At 40.8% G+C, this 20149-nt stretch overlaps 1 protein-coding gene across 1 annotated transcript in view; it reads left to right on the top strand.

The window, feature by feature from the left end:
- The window catches only part of igdcc3 (immunoglobulin superfamily, DCC subclass, member 3), a 65642-nt gene that overhangs the window by 20285 nt on the left and 25208 nt on the right, over positions 1 to 20149 (top strand). The window contains exons 3-6 of the mRNA XM_086288702.1: positions 12713 to 12857; positions 12952 to 13082; positions 13429 to 13566; positions 17140 to 17298. Of these exons, the coding sequence (XP_086144828.1) occupies positions 12713 to 12857; positions 12952 to 13082; positions 13429 to 13566; positions 17140 to 17298 (573 nt within the window). The remainder of the gene's footprint in view (positions 1 to 12712; positions 12858 to 12951; positions 13083 to 13428; positions 13567 to 17139; positions 17299 to 20149) is intronic.

Here is a 20149-nt window from a genome sequence, read left to right as displayed (position 1 = left end):
GATAAGGCCTTCATTTAATTTCATTGTTCACTGGACCTCAGAAACAAAATATTTCTCTCAATTTATGTAAATCCAAAGCTGCTCTTTGTTTATTCGGGCCCCGCATGTAGTGTCGCGTTATCAGATGGAGCAAATTGTCGCTGAATGTAGTGTCTGCACAGGCTTTGTTTGCACCCGCTATAGGTAGCGGCAGAGACAAAGGGCTTTCATTTCTCACCCACCGTCTTGTAACACTAAGTGGTCGTGACAGGCTCTGCACTTGCCTTTCCTCCCTGTCTCTGCTCCTCTTCTTCCTCTGTGGTAATTTTTTTCTCATGATTTCACGTGAGCTAAGCTCCATGCGGTGGGCGTGGCAGGGGGAGACACACATGTGCGTACAAAGGGGGCTATGGTGGGGGGGAGGTTACTGACTGCATATTATCATGGATTCATCGGGCTCAGGGTGGAGGCGAGCATTGGGGGCTGGGTTCCCTGAATGAGCAAGGGGCAGTAATATCCCTGGTGACCGCAGTCAGCTGGCAGCATGAATGGAGGAAAGAAGGGAGGGTTAAAAAGATAGTCAAAAGAGTGGAATGGGAGGCAGGCTTTGAGTTTCCAGGCATCTCACCGAGAGGATGTGTTGGTGTCAGTGACTCAGTATTGGAAAACGAGGTGATGGCAGTTTTCCATACATTAGCAGCACCTGCTGTTACCTAAGATGCTCCTTAGGCTTTAAAAGCTGCTGTGACATTATTCCCTATTGCTTCTCTTCCTGTTACGCAATATTTTCCAGTCTTCAGCGCATACATTTTTTTCATCTCTTTCAGTGCACATGGATATGTGTGTGCGTATTGCTGTGAGAAGTTAAGAACAGCACAAAGCAATTGCTAGAAATATCTTCCACCAATCTTGTCGCCGTGATTGATGTCACAGCATCTCTTCTTGGAGTAATTGAGCTGATATTTACAGCATTCAGGGTCTGATCTTTTTTCTCTCACTGTCTTTTCATCCTCCATTTAGCTCAGCATCAGGCAAAGCCCAAAAAGAAGCAGGCGGTTTACCCAACCAGCACTGTTATGTTTTCTTTTCTCTCATGTCGTTCTCATCAGTGTATCCCCCCCCCCATCAATGCATCTCTCTTTGCCACGCACTTGATGGCAATGTGTTGCCCAGGATTGTGATTAATGGCCACAATTCAGCCTGATAAATTTCCCTGAGTGGGTGCCAGTTGGCTTACGCAGAGAAGAAACTCATTACTGCTGTCAGCTGAGCTGACGGCATAGAGACGGGTGTGAGCAATTGTACATGTGCTCGTGTGCGTGTCCGTGCAAGGGAGGGAGAGAAACTAATTTCTGTGCATGTTACTGAGTCTCTTCACCTTTTTTCATATAGAAGCCATCATGCGTGAATAAGTGTGTCCACGTGTTTTAAGCTGAGGGTAAAAGTGACAGCGTGTCCCAGGGCTGGTGTCTAAGTAACATGGATCATTTCTGAGAAATGAACGAGCCTAACTCACCGCACACAACCACCACAGCTTCAGGTCTTTAATGGACAATCTCGTGCACACCACTGCTTCATCAAACAACCATTCTACTTTATAATATCTTAGATATACTTGGCATATATATGTATTCTTATTTTTATAATCTGCCATTCATAAAAACAGTCTCTAATCGCTACTAAGATGCACAAAACAGGTGATTTAAATATTACGTCTTTGTGTCCTCTGTTAAAGTAATTTCTTGTTAAATAATGGACAAAAAATCTTTTTAAAAACTATAATTACCTCTCTATTCTTATTGATGAGGATGTGATGGTGAGAGAGTGAAGCAAGAATGAAGATAAAAAAGGAAGAAAGATGTCTAAAATGAGAGTAAGTCTGCACAGTACGGATAAGCAAATGCATGTGTCTTTTCCCTGTGAGATAGCTATCTACATTCACTGACACCACAAAGGGGGGAAAATGAAGACTTGAGGACGTACAGACAGACCGCATGGATGAAAATTAACTGCATGTGTGGCTTTGCTGTATAGTTCAGGACACTGAGTCATGATTGGAAACAATATAAAGTTATTCTATTTGTTTGGTGCCTGCAAAATATACATAGTGTCAGTATATTGCTCTAGATTCTTTTTCTAGTTTTCTGTCAAACATTTTTTTAAATCAAATTATTTGCTTTAAACACCAAATACATGAATATTTGAAAGTGACAATGGCAGGTATGGACTTGCAGAGATTTAAAAGATGCAAAGATATCAGCTTGTTGGACAGCTAACTAAGAGTACATGGTTGGAGTTGGTTCACTGAGGGGTTTCACTCTGTCTAGCATCACTATGATATCGTTCATTGTTGGAATACTCTGATGTGCTACATAAAGCAAATATATTTTAATGTCAATGAGAAGAAAATGCTGAAATCAGCTTCTTTTAAGTATATTTACATGTTATTTCCATATAACATAATTATGATGTTATCTAAATTCTCCATTAATGCAGACAGTCACGAGAGACCTTGTTCACAGATCTGTTTAACAATTAAAATTTTGTATTTTTGAGAAGTTACATTGAAATCCTGGAAACCCATCCATTATCGTCTCTGGGCACCGCTTCTCGTGTAACCAGTCGATATCAGGGCAAAGAGTTACAGTTCTGTGAGTCAGCCATTATTTATGAGTGCAGATAGAGTAAGAAAAAAAAGCCAATAAAAGATGAATTATTTCAGTAGATGTATCTTTTTTTTTTGCTGTCTACAGTGGCTGTTTACCTGCTTTCAGGCAAAGCCCGCTCATACACTGAATGGAAAGCAGCCACATAAATCTTGTTTATAGTAAATTATAATTCAGTCTTGGGAAATTTATGGGTCTTAATGCTGAATCTAGAAAAGCATTAGTGCTTATATTTGCTGTTGACGCCGTTATTGTTTTGTATAGCTTCAAGAAGCGATCGATCCTAACAAGAATCCATATTTTGCTGATTTAGCTTTAGCTTGTGCAAAGAAAAATCCTTTAAGGTTTTTTCTGATCCACAATGTTGGGGGAAACAAAAAGTGGATGTATTGGAAACCCCGCAAGCAGGATTAAAACTCTAAATCTGTCACAGTGACTGATTTGTTTCGGGTAACTTTTCGCGGGTTTGCATGTTTGGAAGCTGTGATGTGATAAATTCCCAGTGGTAACTGCACAACTGGGGGCCCAGGCCAACTGGACCTCCCTTTTGGGACTTCTGTTGTGTTGTAAGGGATGGAGTGATGCAGAGGTGAGATTTACACAGCCGTTTTAGCCATTTGGGGAGCAAGCATTTAAGGGTGCTATGAGATGCAGTGGAGCGCACGGACCGGTCCCGCCCTGCGTCTTTCAGATTTCCCATGGGAGTGCCAGATGTGGGGTCATCCATCTACTCAGGGTTCAGACCAAGCGCCTCCCTTCAAAGTCATTTTCAGATGTGTAGTTAATGCTGCGTGCTGCACTCTCAGAAAGCAGCACATACACACACGTTCATATGTATCTAAAAAAATTCTAATTTTACATTTGTGTTCTTTTCATCAGCATTCTGTTATCAAGACACAGCAGCACAAATTTAAAAAAAACCTTTTCGTGGGAGATTCATCGTGGCCTCTTCAGCGTGGCTTACCAACCCAACAGTTGTCCTCTAATGAGGGGGAAGTAATGAGTGTTAGACTGAGGAGAATTGCGATGCCAAATGTTCACCCAGGTTGTTATTCAGAGCCTCTGCTGTCCAAGGTCCTCGCTCATTTCTGGCTTCACAAAACAAGAGGCGTAGACCATCCAAAGAGGAATTTAGTGGCATTTCCATTTGAATATAAATCTCATTTAACCCCAGATAACTCTAAACGTTGGAAAATATTTCAACAAACGGCAAGTCAAGGATTAAGAATTGTAGGGTTTTACTTTTGTGCAGAGAGCATACGGCGAATGAGCTGAATGGAGGACAGCACATAATTCATGCAGCTATGTGGCTGATAGGAGAGGCGACTCATTTGAATTCTGAAGCACAAGTATTGGTGATAATTAGATATGTGACTTCTGGGGAAGAAGACAATTGCATGGAGAAGACATATGGTGCTTCCCAGCAATAATCAGGTGTGAAAAAGATTGTAGACTCTTTTCTCTTTTTTACTGTCAGCAATAAATGTGCGGCGAGTAGGAGGTTTAACAAAAAAAAGAAAAAATCAACTGGAAAACATGAAAATCATCACGATGCTTACGGCATGAGTGGAACTGCGAGTGAAATGTATTCCTCTACGACTAAATGAATTTGAGGACGCTTACGAAAAAGCGCCCATTGTTCTCTGAAACGCTCCAGAGAAAGGAATTTCATTATGTTTAAGGATTTACTTTCAGCTGCCTCGCAAGTTAAGGAAAAGACATTAACAGCCCAAAACCTGACCCGCTTTCAACTGTCTGCTCATTTTTCTTTTATTATCTTCTCCGAAAAACTGAATATGCTTTTCTGCGAATTATCTATAGGACTGTACTGTAAAGGTACAAAACATCTAGTTTCCTCCCATGCATCCTGTATCAACATAAGTAAGCTGAATAATGATTTTACCTTGGACCAGACTGCTGGTACTTTTATTTAGTTTTTTTTTGAGCCATATGAATTAATGTGTTTGAGGCCATCACACATAATAACATGGTAATGTGTCCGAGGGATAAACAAAGAAGTGGGTCAAGTTAAGCAAGAAGAGATCACATTCTTTAAGAGAGGCTCTACTAATGGGAGAAATGTTCATTCACTGACCCGTTTGTGTCCTCATGTCCTCTTTAACTATTCATTTATTTGATCTTTTTCTTAATCTAAATTTAGATTGTGGACAAGAGGCACAAACTCAAGTCAAGACGAATGTTATTCATATCAGAGACAGCACAGGGGCTCACTGGTTAGTGATTTTGGTTCCCTGTGTTCGGGTTTCTGGTCCTTTCTGTATGGTATTTATGTGATGTCTGATGTTTTCACATTTTCTCTGAGCATTTGTTTTCACGCACGACCACAAAAAGCATTCTCGCCTATTTATGGCCCCAGAAACTTTCGCGAATGAGATTCTAAATATGAAGAGTTTCATTTCCTGGTTAAATGAACATTACACAAAAATACCCTGGGGGGGGTCCCCATCCTTGGATTCTTGATTCAGATATGCAAAAAAATAACATTTAACAGGGAAAGACTGATAAAAACAAAACTCAGAAAGAGCAACAGACAGTGGCAATATAGTGGAAAATATGAGCAGCATATCAAGGAGGACGCCAAGCTGCTTCCAAACTGAACAATTATGCAAACATGACTTGAGTCACAGCACCTCCTCTACACTTTGAAGACCTGGAAAGCGAGCACAGATAATGTTTCTCTTCATGTGTGATGTGTGAAGTGGAGCTCTCCTTCACCATGTACTCTAGTGGCATCACTGCTGTGTTCATTCCTACTTAAAGCAAGACAGGGTGGCTTGGTGCCATGCTTTAATCCTATAACTCAGTTCTCCTCTTCTATACTCAGCAGGAGGACAGAATACAAAAGTGCACAAAATGTAAGCACGCAAATAAAGACGGCCAGCAGGGCCAAACCTTATTAATGCTTTGGCTAACGGCTAAAACTGCGTTTTAGTCACACGACAGGCAGAAATGTGCGTTTGCATTCTTTTTGGCAGCTTTGTAAAGCCGTGTGTATCTGTGGTCCTCTTTGATAAATCTCAATCACTGTGAAGCTGCATGCATGTGCACAAGACTGATTTCCATCCCAATCTGTAGTCACGAATGGATGTAGACAGTCCCTTAATTAATCATTTGCATACAAACATGTTGTTTGTCCCACAAGTTATTAGACTCGCCCATGAAAACAGCAGCAAAGAAGAAACACAATTTCATGGAATGTGATTTTTTAAATGATCATTGGAAAATTGGAGAAAAAGAAAGGTGGTTTTCCGGGATGATAAAAAAAACATTGAACAAAAACCACCAAAGACTAAAAAAAGGGACTGAGGTTATTAACTGTGTAAGCTCAGAGCAAAGGACTCTGGCAGATGTACAAAAGAAATGGTCACAGTAGGAAGAGAGGCAAGCAAGGTCATCAGACCAGTGAATGATTAGTATGCACAGCTGCAGCTATTTACACCCCTAACAATTAGCATTAAAAATGTATTACTAATAACATTATAACCAATAAAGAAATTGGCCACTTTGTTTCTGTTTTTACTTCATTCTTTGTCTAATTCACCACGTCAGGCTTAATCTCTAAAAAGGTTTAGATGGTGTGAATCATGCATTAAATGCACACAATCTAATTACACATTCTTTCTTTATGAATGCCATTTCACGTGTGGGAAAAAGCATACGCATGGTTTTTGTGCATACTCATCATTTATTCATCCAGGCCCTTGGGCTCTGTGTCTGAGACGATAAACAGTGCACACTGGATGAACCCCCGCGAGACCCTGCGTCACTGTTATTGATATACTTTCCTCTCCTGCGAGTGTGCGAGGGTCCTCTAGTGTCCGGATGATGCAAATTTTATCACCGGGGGTGGGGGGGTGTTTGCCCTAAAAATAAGCTGCAAAGGCACCAACTGCGCACGCATCCTTCAAGTGGAATTATAATTATTAGAGTACAAACAACAAAACGTCCACGCTATCCACAGCTGCCCACGTGCATGTCCAACAGAGTATAATCCAGGCATTGGGCGACACTGAGCCTGGACATGTGCTCATGCGATAAAAGAACAAGCTTAGGCCCATGCACCTGCATGTTAAAGAGAGACAGCTGTTTTCTAGAATAAACAACGTAAGTCTTTGGAAAGCCGGCTGCGATGGTCATGAGAAGATGTTTGAAGTTTTTTTAATGAGTGTGGAGTTTTACGCTTAGTTTGGCCTTAAATGTTACAAAAGGCCCACTTTTTTTTTGTTCTCTTGCATCAAATCCCTTCCTAATTGCTCGCGAGTCTCTGAATACACAAAATTCTTATTTGGCAGTTGTTATTTTCCTCAATCAGTAAAAAGGAAACGGTATCAACAAGGTTGACAGCTACAGGGAGAAGGAGTTGCAGTTAATTTCAAATCAGTTCTACTTTTCTTGTTATGGGCTTGTCTGTTATTTTAGCCTCCTTTCTCTGTTGTCCTCACTCAGCCCTCTCACTCTCCTCTTGTCTCTCCTGCTTGTCTCTAATCTTACCCAAGCTGTGCCTGGGAATTATTTGAATAATCCCCTAATTTACAGCATCTGCTGTGCTTTAATAGGGCTCTCTTTAATTAGGGTCTACTTGCAGTAGTGAGCATGGAGATTTGGGGCTAAGGTCTAGAGTGGGAGTGCAAGGGGGGTGTTGTGGGTGGAGCAGAGGCAGGAGAAATGTGGACGAAACGTGGAAAAAAATGGACAGTATTTAGTTTTGGGAAACACCTTTTTTGATACAAAAATACTAACTGGCATTTTTTACAGACTCGGGACTAATTGAAATTTTTGTCCCAGGCTAATTGTAACAAAGTGACAAAAGATTTAATTTAAAATTAGTTCTTCACTAAGTTTTCGGTCACGTGTAGACAAAGATGGGTTCATCCTTTCAGTTAGTTCCCTTGTTTATACCTGAAGGATTCATAGGTCACTAGTAAGTGGCTTAACAAAGTAACAAAACATTCTTCTGAAAGGTTTTGTTACTTTGTTACATTTGGTGCTTCTGAAAAAGCAGCCAGTGTCAAGGAACTGTTACATGAGTTGACTTGAAAAAAAAAAAGACAAGAAAGTCTGACTTCTTGGAAGCAATATTTTGCATTGTACTGTAATTCATTAATTGACTAATTTTTTTAAGGTCTTCATCTCCAGGTTGGTAATTCCCTCTAAGAAAAATTACACTCAAAATTGAAGTGGACACAATGCTTAGTTTGTATAAATTTTAGCTAATCTCTGTGTTTTTTCAATGCCATCTGTGCACAAAGGCCTCATACCTTGGTGTTTGATTCAATTACAAGACTATGACTCATTCTCCGTCTATATGGAGCAGAGTCACACTGCACACTGTGTTAGCGGTGTGGTCCTGGAAATGTAGTGTCAGTCTGTTGAGTGGTTTACCAACTGCTGTGTTTCAAGCTGAGATTTGAAGGGATTTAATTTTGTTTTCATTTTAGTCGTCCGCTGATATTTATTAACCATAAAAATCCGATTTGTAGGTGATATCACAAAAAAATTAAAAAGGTAAACAGGGCCTTTTTCTTCTCAAAATGGAGAGTGAAGCTGACAGAAAAAAAATAAGAGGATCGTACACATGCAAATTGCCTTATAAATCTTATTACCCATATAGTATATTAGTTGGAGTACTTGTCATATAAATGATCAATCAGTTTGGATTCTCAGCTTCACATTCATGTGAACATCTGGTACTTCTGGGCTCAGGTGGCAGGTGTTGCACCTCAGCTCATGCTTTTGCACCTGCAGGTTCTGATGTTCATGTGTCGGCTTGAAGCATTAATGGAGGGAAATAAGTGTGTGTGTGTGTGTGTGTGTGTGTGTGTGTGTGTGTGTGTGTGTGTGTGTGTGTGTGTCAGAGGCAGATAGACAAGACCAGGTGTAGCCCTACGTATCGTAGGTGATAAGCATCACACACCACAAACCAAAGCCTGATAGCGGGACTGGTGAGAAAGAGGTGGGGGGGCTAGTGGGGCAGGGAGCTAATAAAATATCACATCTGCATTAAAATGCCAAGTCCAGGGTCCCAGCACACGGCCTGCTTTTTCAGGGATACCTATTTAAAGGCCGTGGAAGCACGGACTCTGCACGCCGTTATAGCGGCGTACATGTACACCATCTCCATTATTTATGGGTCTCATCTCTGGTTTACTGAGTTGGGGGTGGGGTGGGCACTGCAGTCATCACTGCCGCTTCGAACAACATGTGCTTAATGATGTCACAGACTTGAGAGGACCCGAGGGGGTGGGGAGAGAGGTGCGATGAAGAGCTGGGAACGGTTAAAATGTGGAGTGGGGCAGGAGGGTGGCCGCAGGCAAATGGAAGGAAGGGCAATGACATTACAACATAGGGGTTCACCGGAGAAGCTTTTTCACGACAGCTGCTGTTTTGAACAGTACTGCAGGATATCTGCCCCTCTGCTAGCATCATTAGCGCTGTCATATCACTGAACACCCACATGTGACCACAGGTGCTTGGAAATCATGAAAATTTCTCATCTGGCTGCCTGATTTAGTTGTTGCAGTTGGAGATGCCAAAAAATAAGGCAGTTTTGGGCAGTTTTTAGTAATGGTGTTAATTATTATCTGTGGAGTATTTGTGTGAGTGTTTCACAGAGCGATAAAGAAATGGATCATTACTTGGGGCTATTAGCCAAAACTTCACCAGTAGGGTCATTTCAGTAATCACCGTTTAATCTACGTTTCTTCATTAGATAGATACAAGCTGCTCACATGACAGAGCTAAAAATCTGCTATCGAAACGTTGAAGCCATTGTACTTGGTTTGCTCATTTAGCATCATCATCATCGGCCCTCAAGTCTGATAGTCAGCGATGGTATATTTTCACTTGCTTTCATATTTCATCCTTTGTGCGTCTTTGTGGGAAAGCGGGGGTGACATTTTTTTCCTTTCAAAGAGATTTTCATGTTAATTTCGGCCCGATTCCGATTTATTGTTATGCGACTTCATGGTAAATTGTGCAACACGCAGCAGGACAGTGCCAGTCACTTTTGACAAGATCTGATTTACAGCTTAGCTCCTTGTTTCACATTTCCTCTCTGTGACCTTCCCTCATATTACTCCCTCAATCATTCTTTTGTGGTTGTCACCGAGAAACTGTCAAACATATGTTCGAGGAGTGATCTCCTCACTGTGCGCCTGTGTATGGATTTCCATTTAGTATGCACCCCAACCATTCTTTCCCCTATTGCAGTAATTAGACCTGCTCCATTTAAGCCGGCGGCGTCACGCTGGTAGTGGACAGTCTTTAATCATGTGAGAGTGTCTGTCAACACTTAGCAGAGCAGGAGATAGACAAACAATGGCAGAACAGGTCTTGTTGGAGGTGTGTGTTTGGATGAGTAAAATGAATTGTTGTTGTCTACTGCTTTTATTGTGCTTTGAGCACAAGGAGGAGGTTTGATAGGGTTGTGTGTTTGGATGTCTTCGTATGCGTTTGCTATAGCTTTGCTAAATCACGTTGAGCTGCTTCTGCAGCATACACCATAAAAGTCAACTAAAGTGCAGATTATAAATGGCTGTTTTTCTTTAGAGTTAATCAAATTCTCTGCCGCATGCATTCATTTGTGGGTGTGACCCCGCTGTGATTTTTGAAATTGTGTCTGATTTTGCGAGGGTTCAATAATAGGAGGACTGTGGGCCTCTTAGAGAGACTATGTTTTATGCATGAGGGCAAAGGGTGGGGCCCGTTAGGGGGTTGTGTCAGTGGACACACACAACAGCCAGATCAGCAGACACCCTGACTACTTGGCAGAGATGCACAAGAAAGACTTCTATAGACACTGGTCCTCCTTTGTCCTGCAGCATTCAAGTGCCTCAGTGTTCCCAGTACACACGGACAGTGCACACAGCTGTGTGCGTGCATGCCTGTATCTTAATTTGAGACTTTATTCCAGGACAGCGCTCGTCTTGCATCATATCGGTCACCTTGACCTTCTTGTTTTCCGCACATTGTTTTTCTGAAGGATTTCTAGCCATTTCACCTAAGCGTCCTTCATCAGCAGTGGCAGCACCTTCAGGGCTTTAATTCAGTGCCTTCTGCCAGTCTTTCTGCCCCAGGCTCAGTATGACAGCAGGCCAGGGCAGAACGTATTGTTGATTGCTTTTGTCTAGAAATGAAGTGCAAGCCCATAAAAGTGTTTCTATGGGGCAACTTGAAATATACAATAATAACTTCTGACAACTTTACAGTGGGTTTTCATCATTTTATAAACTGAAGTGTTCCCAAGCTTGCAGTTTACTGTGTCAGAAGGAAGAATTGAAAAAAAAGAGCTGAAATGGACCATAATGGTGATTTGGTGATAAAATACTTCCGATGCTCTCGGTGACTTTAAAGCCACGTATGCTTCAGAGTGATGTTACATTTATTAGGTAGGGCATTGTGAGGGCCGTGTGGCCCTTTGAGACTGACGAACAAACTGAATTACCCCAGTAAAAATGGACCGCTGCTTTTGTGAGGCCTTATCATTTCTTAAGAGAAATGATTTCACATGGTATCTTCAGAGAAATATGCTACAGCTTCATAAGTCATGGCTTATGAAGAGCGAACTACTGGAAAAAAAGTAGATTACCATGGTTTAATTTTCATTAGAGCGCCATGCATCTATTCCAAGATCTAAGGTCAAGTCGTGTTTGAGAATGCCACGCTTCTCATTAAGCTCTGAAATGTAATAATCACAGTGTTGCAGCCGCTGGTATAAAGTAGTGCTTCTCTAAATGAAGTATCCACTCTCTCTCTGTGCTCTCATCCTTCAGCATCAGTGGTTAAGGTTTGTTTTCTTCATTTCTATATGCTTATTTTAAACTATACATATTTCTTTTCTGGTTCTGCACAACAGGAAAACCTTTGCAACATTCAAAGTGCACACAGTCCGTAGTTCAGTACAACAAAGTTAATGCTACACCAGCCCAAGAAGTCAGAGAAAGAACTACCAGACAGCAACCAAGCATAAATACGCTTATTATGTATTGCTGCCTGCAAAATAAAGGTCCTGCAAGTAATAATTTAATGCAGGCTACATGTTGGAAGGGGGGGGTCTTATGAAATAATAAGGGGTCTGTTCCCGTTGTTATGCTAACAATTTTCGGAGAAACCCCTCTTCCTCCAAGTTAATTATGGTTGACATTTAAATGCACTTCTGTTGAAGAAGGTGGGAGAATTGTGGAAGAAGAGGGCCTCTCTCTAATTGAGTTTGTTGCTGGCTCCACCTTCGATGCCGCCTTTGTTCTGCAGGGAGTGGATATGTGAACTGCAGCTGAATGAGGCTCTCTGTGGGGATATTGATACTAGCTTGGCTATATGGTGCTGGCCTTATCTATGTTGTCTTTATTTGCGTTAGCATCCATTTTGGAAACATATGTTTCTTACCTGCATACAAAATGTTTCATCAGCTGCATATGAAGGACAGGCACAGTGGCAGCAGAAAAATGTATCACATCCTCTCAAGCAGGTTGCATGCTCTCACAGAAATAGCTATGCTTTTACTTCTTGAATGTGTTTCATTGTGTTGTTATTTGTAGGATTGTTTTCTTTTACAAAAGCTTCCTTTTACACATTTGTAGTGATGTCAGAAACGTTCTGCTTGTCTCTGAATTGGCTTATGTGAAATAGTAAGGTTAGCAGGTAGGTTAAAGCTCTCAACAATGAAGTGCATTTAGTGAATCAGTGCCATTTTGTGCAAAAACCCAAGTATCTCTGTCAACAGTTGAAGTGTGGATTTTCCATGAAATTGTAGTACTTGCTCTTTATTTGTGAAAAAGCAACACACTAAAAATAAATATAAATACTAAAATAAATTTCCCTTGCAGAAAATGTGCCAGTTGCTCCAAGCATGTTGCAGCACTCCTTTGGTAGATATTCTGTCTCTTTATGTAGTCCAAGATTGGTTCTCTGATGTTGGGATCTGTGGGGGCCACGCCATCTGTTGCAGCGCTGCTTATTTTTTCTGTAAGCAACTGAGCTTATTGCTCTGTAGCTGTTTTGTGAAGCTATGACCTAATATTTCAACTGCTCCTCTTTCTATCTCACAGCCATGGCAGATTTCCACGTCCAACCCGAGTCGGTGCACGCTGAGGAGTCCGGCGTGGCCAGATTCCAGTGCCAGATTCACGGCCTGCCAGAGCCGGTCATCAGCTGGGAAAAAGACAGCCGTCCAGTGGACACCAGTAATGAGAGGTTAGATCAAAATACCACTTGGGCTTCTTGTTTTAAGAAACTGCAGCACTTTGGTTAAAGGTGCCAAGTCTCGTGATTTTTTTCTGTCTTTTAGGTACACTCTCCTGCCCACAGGCGTTCTCCAGATCACAGGAGTGCGTGAGGAGGACAGTGGAAGGTTCTGCTGTGTGGCTCATAACAGTGCAGGAGTGAAACACAGTGCTGAGGCACTCCTAACAGTTTCCGGTTGGTATCTATAGTTGAGCACGCATCTGAGTAAACCTCTGGTTTTTTGTTTGTGTGTTGTCATTTGAGGAAAGCCTACATGTCCTCACTGTAAATTGACTTTGGTTTAAATGAGCTTTCTTTATTCGGATCTTTAGTTTTCTGTATCACTGATCAAATACAGTCACTTAATACGCCTCTGCTTATCTGTATAGCACATTTCCTAGACTTTTCCAAACCTATTGTCCTGCTGCCAGATCTAAGAGATACAGCATATTGAGCTAATGCACTTGGAGAAATCCAATTAAAAGAAGCTATCCATCATGCTCATTCCAATCTTGAATTCTCGTCTCCCTTTTCCCTTCAGGCTCTCAGTCATCTGTTTACAAAGAACCTGTCATCGTGGTCGGTCCAGAAAACCTAACCCTCACTGTTCACCAAACGGCTATCTTGGAGTGTGTTGCCACTGGATACCCTCGGCCCATTGTGTCATGGAGCAGACTAGGTGAGAAAAAAGTCCTGATCAGATCAGACCTGGTGTTCTTGTTTGTGTGTTTGAGAGATTAGGTGGCATTTGTGTGTTCTGTCTTCCACAGAGCCAGACTGATATATCAGTCGATACTGGTTATTCACTGATATCGATATGGAATTCACTGGCATCAGCATTTATGGCAGCTGATAAATCGAAACTTAAAAAGTTTAACAGCATGTGCAAACAAGCTGATGCTTGCATAGTTTTTCATACTATATCAGATATTCATGTCAGATTTTTAAATCACCAAATATCGGTATCAGTATCGGTCAGTAAAATTCCTATATTGGTCATACTCTACTAGAATATATTTGTTACAGCACAGATCTATTGTGTACACATGAGGCAGTGGGATTGAAGGTTAAGTCTTAGGGTTAAACATGATGTTCGACTCTGTTGCTTCGTGTCCTCACGATGCTAAAACCTCCTTGGAAGCAGCGGAGAGCCTCTGAGTAATTGCTGCACAGACAGCTCTCTTCATGCGGATTTTTCCTTTTCTTGACTACCACTCAGATTCTGTCGTGAACAATTTTTCAATCTCCTATCTGTTTACTTTACTTCTCATTCAATCTGATTTTCTGTTCCAAATGTAAATCACAGCCCCTCCCCAGCATCTGGGTGTAATCAGATTGCCAGTATTGCCTTACACAGTGTTACCAGAATGAAATGCTAACACGATGGGATTTGTATGTATTAGATTACAGCAGGGAGGCTAGGATAAGCCGCATAATGAATCTTATAGTTTCACATCAGTCACTCCTTAATGCCAGAGTTGGTTTGCTGCTATTCATTGAACAGCGGCACCACGGCCTCCTAGCTTGTGCTCTTTTTTTTTCTGACACTAAGTTAATTAGTCTCTGACAGGGAGAAAGTGATGGCAAAGCCAGAGAGAGAGAGGAATATAACAGGAAAATGCAAGAAAAGAACAAGACTGCTTCTGTTAGGACAACGTCCCAGTGCGATAATGAAAAAAATGTGGAAGAAGAAGAAGACGAACACGTGTCACACAAGTTGGAGACATTTATTAGATCTCAATGACTTGTCGTGATTAATTGCATTAATTACATGTATTGTCTTCATTAGGCATCGCCACATAATTGCACATTTACTAATTGAAGCTGCGGCATTTATCACACGAGCCGTGTGTGTGTTGGCTGGTTTGAAGATTCAAGCGAACTCAAAGGATTTTTTTCATCACTTCTGATGAATTGAATGGTGAGCTTGAGATGTGATGAGGTTTGGTCTGTGTGTTTGCTGTGATGATTTCCTTTTGCAGTTTAGGGCTGGTGATCATATCTGATTTAAAAGCAAAACCTGGTGTGCAAAATCTCTGTGTTGTTACAGGGCTTGTCCCTTTCTCCTCTTTTCTCTCTGTCATCATGTTTGGTGTCAGTGTAGTTGTCTTTTGGTCGTTTCCTGTTGTACTCCAGTAGCTGGGTGTCTCCTGCGTCATGATCTGGGTCACTTTCTGTTTGTTGTATTCACCTGCATTTATTAATTTCATCTTGTCACCCTTTTGTAGCAATTATCTGTTTGTGCAGCCTTCTTCCTTGGCTCTATGTATGTTTTGCTTTCTGTTTTACCTGCACTTCTTTGGAGTTTTAGGTTTTGGACCTGTTGTATCACCCAGAATAAAGGCTTGCTTTGATTTCATTGTTTTACATTTCATGACACTATGTGTCATCACTACAGTTTGGCTGAAGAAACCAAAATAACAGTTGCAAGACAAAGGTGCTCATAATGCCTACACACTTGCACTAGCTACACAGTAATAACATGTTTTTGCCACATTGATAAGGCAGTGTATATAAAATTTAAAATATTAGAAGATTTCATGTACTCTTGATGAATTAAGACATTCATCAACTCGTTGTGTAGACACACTAGTGAGATATTCATGTCACATATGGCTGTAATGTAAAATACACACCATTATATAATCTAAGTATCTTTGATACAAGCACATTTGTATGTGCAGTAATGGGATATATTATCATGCACAATATACACACAAAATCATGAGTCTGGTAATCATTTTTGTCATCATATAATTTGATTAGGCCAACATATGCCACAGTGTATTGGTTTGGAGTATGCCATTATGTTTTCAAAGTACGCTTTTACAGTTTTTTAGTCTTTTTTTTTCACTTAGATAAGTGGTGATCATACTGTTATCGTCAGCAACAGTTTTACCACCACAGAGGACTCTGAGATCTGTAGTCCCATAGACCATCATCTCTCATTTGTCTTGCAACCAGCAGTATGTGATAGAAGGCTGTTCTGATGGCAGTTTCAGTATTCCACAAAACTCTTGGTCATGTGGGTCACGACAGTAAACTTAAACGTTTGTGATGGGCATTCAACATCATATATCTTAGTCCTTAAAAATGAAACTAACAATATGTTTTCACAGTCTTTTGCTAATAAAACCTTAAAAAAATAATTTGTTGATAATCCTGATTAGCAAATTCATTTTTAGGCTTAGTGGCATTATTTTGAAATTCACTTGCTAATGTGCAAGTGAATTTCAGTCAAACTCATTATCCAAAGTAACCTTTCTGTTGAAAAGTGACTTGCTTTAAGTTTGAAGATAAGGGACGAACCCAAAAGTATTCACTGACTATTGACCACATAGTTAGCATTTCTGACTGGAGCTCCTTTGTCCGCTGTGGTACCTGTCTCCCTTCCCTCCATTCCTGGCCTTTCAGTGTATCATATCTGGAACGTACAGGCTTACAGGCTGCAGATGGAACTCACAGATGGGATTAAAATGCCCCTTTGGCCCCATAGCTAACATCATAGGCAGACTGAAGCCATTGTTGGAGTTGACACTGCAGATAAGGGAGCACAGGAAAGTGTGTGAGCTTATCATGTAATTACAGCAAAAGCAGAGAGGAGGCTGCTATGGATTGTGTAGATATAAGATTAGAAGTTACAGTTAGAATTTCTGGTCCCAGACTGGCAGCTGAAACATTTCCAGTGCCAAGAAGCAAACCAGCTTAAAAGAAAATGTACTCTGAGGATTTTTCAGACAAATTCCTGAAAAAGGTGAATGTCTCAACTGGAGCATAAAAGTTTTAATTAGCTGAACATCCGTTAGGGAGAAGCAGAAAAGCAGCATTGATTTACTGTAAAGCACCCAAAAGCCAGATGATTCTCACTGGAAGCTATCACAAAGCCCCAATTAAGTTTTAAAAAATTGCAGCGTGTACATGACTCAAACACAAACTCGCTGACCTTTCTTGGTGTATGGTGTGCTGGCAGCTTTATCACATTATAGTCCTGAGGAACACACGCTGTGAGCGCTGCATCCTTGGGGGGACAGAAATAGCGCTGCTTCTGTCAGCTCGTGGCCGTAAACTTGCATGATGTTAATTAGATGTCTTGCTAGTGATTTACACCCACTCTGATCTTTACTATAGTTCAGTTGACCCCCATCTAACATAAACACCCACTGTGCCCATATACCTGGTTCTTTTTATGCTGACCTCCATAGATTCTTACTCATCCTTCTCAACTGTTTTCTTTTTCTCTCTCCCTGATTAGATGGCCGTCCCATCGGGGTGGAGGGAATCCAGGTGCTCGGCACAGGAAACCTGATGATCTCAGATGTTGGTGTGGAGCACTCCGGGGTCTACGTATGTGCCGCTAACAAACCAGGGACCCGTGTGCGCAGGACTGCTCAAGGACGTCTGGTGGTCCAAGGTGAGCTCTGGATAAAAGCAATGACATTTTCTTTTCAGTTGGGTGAAACTAAAAGCACCTGCGAAACATCCTGGGGAACGTGACGAGGTACAGCTCAGCACTATGTGGGTGGATCAGGCAACATGATTACTGTACCATGACTGAAACCTCAGTTTTGCTGCATTGATAAACAAGTGCTTTGCTCCTGTGCCACCAGCGTGTTTTATGTAGGTGGTCTTTAGTTTAAAACCCTCATTCTGATCTAGTGGTTGGTGCAGATTTTTCAGGGAGAAGGTTTTGAATGATTTTCCCCCAAAGCAAAGCAAAGCAAAGCATACCAAAACATTTCAGGCTGATTTTTATTTTGCTACCTTCCAAGCAGTAATTATCAGCTATTTCTGGTATACCAAGCATACTTTTACACCTTTTTGTGCCACCAGCAAGATACAAGACCACTAAAATGTCTCTGCTTGTTGCTCAGAGCTAGAGTCTGTATGGTAGGCATTACAAACATTTCACAAAGAGTTCCGACTCTCAGCTTTTGCAATTTCAGTAATAGTTTCAGGTTTCAAATCCTCAACACTCTGTTAGGAAGAGATAAAAAAAATAAATAACTGCAGAGGTTTATTTGAATCATCATTTCTTTAATATTGGAGAACAAAAACACAGAGCAAAATAGATTTGCAGCATCACACCGAGAAGCAGACAGTCCTGCAACATCGGCTTTTGTGGTCTCTGAAATACACTTTAGGGACCAGGCGCAGTTTTTACCAACCCTGGGAAGTTATCATGTACAGTATACTGCATTTGTGGAGGCACATGTGATTAAATCTTTTATGGCAAATAGGTTTTTTTTTAGATAGAATGAACAAAGATTGTTTTGTATTTGGAGGCACTGAGCACAGAGATACTTGATGATTAGAGATGGGACTCTGGAGAGTCAGGGGACGTGTACCGTGAAGCAGGATTTGGGGTTTAGCGAGGTTAAGAGGCTATGTTGGAGATTACAGATCAAGTTGTATCAAAGCATAGCCTACTAACTAATCAGTTCTGTGACACCATTCCTAGAAGATCCTATAGACCATGCGTTTTCAGAGGAGCTCTAGTTTTTTTTTTTTTTAGAAACTCTTTAAAACCTTTTTAATTTTTCCTGACAAGCATCGTTAAGAGATACAGATTCACAGCCTTTCTGCTTGCTTTGCTGCAAGCAGTTTCAGAGCAATTTCATTGTCTTGTAATGTAATGGACTTGCATTTATATAGTACTTCTCTCGTCTTGCTGACCACTGAAAGCACCTTAGACTACAAAGTGCTTGTACTTGTTGGTCTAAGATGTGCAAGTCAGCCTTCACAGCCATTATAATTTGCTAGTCCTGTGAAAAGTATGTACATCAACATCAGCACTGCCCACTTTTAAAGGACATTGCAAACCTGGCTTGATTTGCCCAGTCGAGTTTGCCCTGTTTATTCGATTCAGGTTGGTGAGGTTTAGTGAAGCCACGTTATAAAAATTGTTATACTACAGTCTGAGCTACAAAAATGAGATGCACACTGTGGGCACTTCTGGGAAATTCTATAAATATAACCATCAAATTTAAATTAGAGAATGACATATGGAGATATGATTTGCAGATTTTAGATGCCACACTAGAAGGATAAAAAAAAAAAACCCAGCAACACGGATTCTTTCTTCTTTGTTTGTTGGTTTTCAAAATGCCTAGAAATTGATTTATTGTGTCTTTGTTTTGGCACTGGTATCCTCAGCTCAAAAGCCGCGCCTTCATGTCTGCAGCTTTTTAAAATTCTTCCGCGGTTCTTCACAGGCTCTGCAACAAGAGACAATGCCTCTGCAGTATTGTATCTGCGAGCCTTTTCTTCACTCAAATGACATGTATAATCAGTTTTTTAATAACAGGCCATTAGCATTCAATTTTAGATTTGTTTGTTTTATAACACAGTTGTGTGAGTCTCACAGGAGATAAATATGCAGATTTTCTACAATAAATAAGAAGTAACACCATCATCTGGTGAAAGTGGTAAACCCATAGCACCTCTCTTTTTCTTCTTCTCAATATATAATACAATATACTAGATACTATAAGATACATCCAAATTCAAAATATCCTATAATAACATATCTTTGATTTGCCAGTCTTACGTGTAGGTGTTCCTGTAGTTATAGTCATTAGTTTATTTGTACTAGCTGATTACACACTACTGTATGTACAGGTTATGTGAAAACAAGACAAATCAACTCTTAATACATCCTATAAGTCTTTTTAAAGAAAATATACTTTATGTCATGTGGGGAACTTTAATATTAGACAAAAACTTAAAGGTCAATAATCTGTTGCTCTGCCACAGCATGCAGAAGAAATATAGTCCTTTGAAGTTTCATTCTCTGTGTGCTTTCTAACATTTTGATTGAAATGTTGTTGTTCTTTTCATCTATTCTCCACAGAGCTGGAGCCAGTATCATGAAGGTGTTTGATGTTAGTGTTAAGAGACAGGTGCTTTTGACCAAAAGGATATGGCAGGTGTGGGCTGCCCTGTGCATTAATTGCCACCAAGCAGGAAACATCCAGTGTCTGCCTCACTCACATATTGATCAGACGGACCATACTTTGCTCCAGCCTATAGCAGCATCGATCGCAGACAATATTTCATTTCATCTGCTTGTCAAGTCTGCGACGAGCCCCTCACCTGCTAAGGATAAAAAGATGTGGACATTCATGATGTGCCGCTGTCTGTTTTTGGTTTCTGTTATTGATTTAAGGAAACAACAAATGCCTCATTAACTACACATAAACACATGTGTTAGAACTGCTCCGTTATGATGGAATAGTGTGCTTTAATTAGTCATTCTCATTATT

This window comes from Aulonocara sp. 'chitande type north' Nkhata Bay, linkage group LG1 (genome assembly GCF_057382095.1).
Source record: "Aulonocara sp. 'chitande type north' Nkhata Bay isolate Kocher_YH1m ecotype deep benthic linkage group LG1, A_spYH_male_GT1.1, whole genome shotgun sequence".
NCBI classification, from domain to species: Eukaryota; Metazoa; Chordata; class Actinopteri; order Cichliformes; family Cichlidae; genus Aulonocara; species Aulonocara sp. 'chitande type north' Nkhata Bay.
Note: the sequence above shows the minus strand (reverse complement) of the source record. Positions and strands in the feature narration are given on the sequence as shown.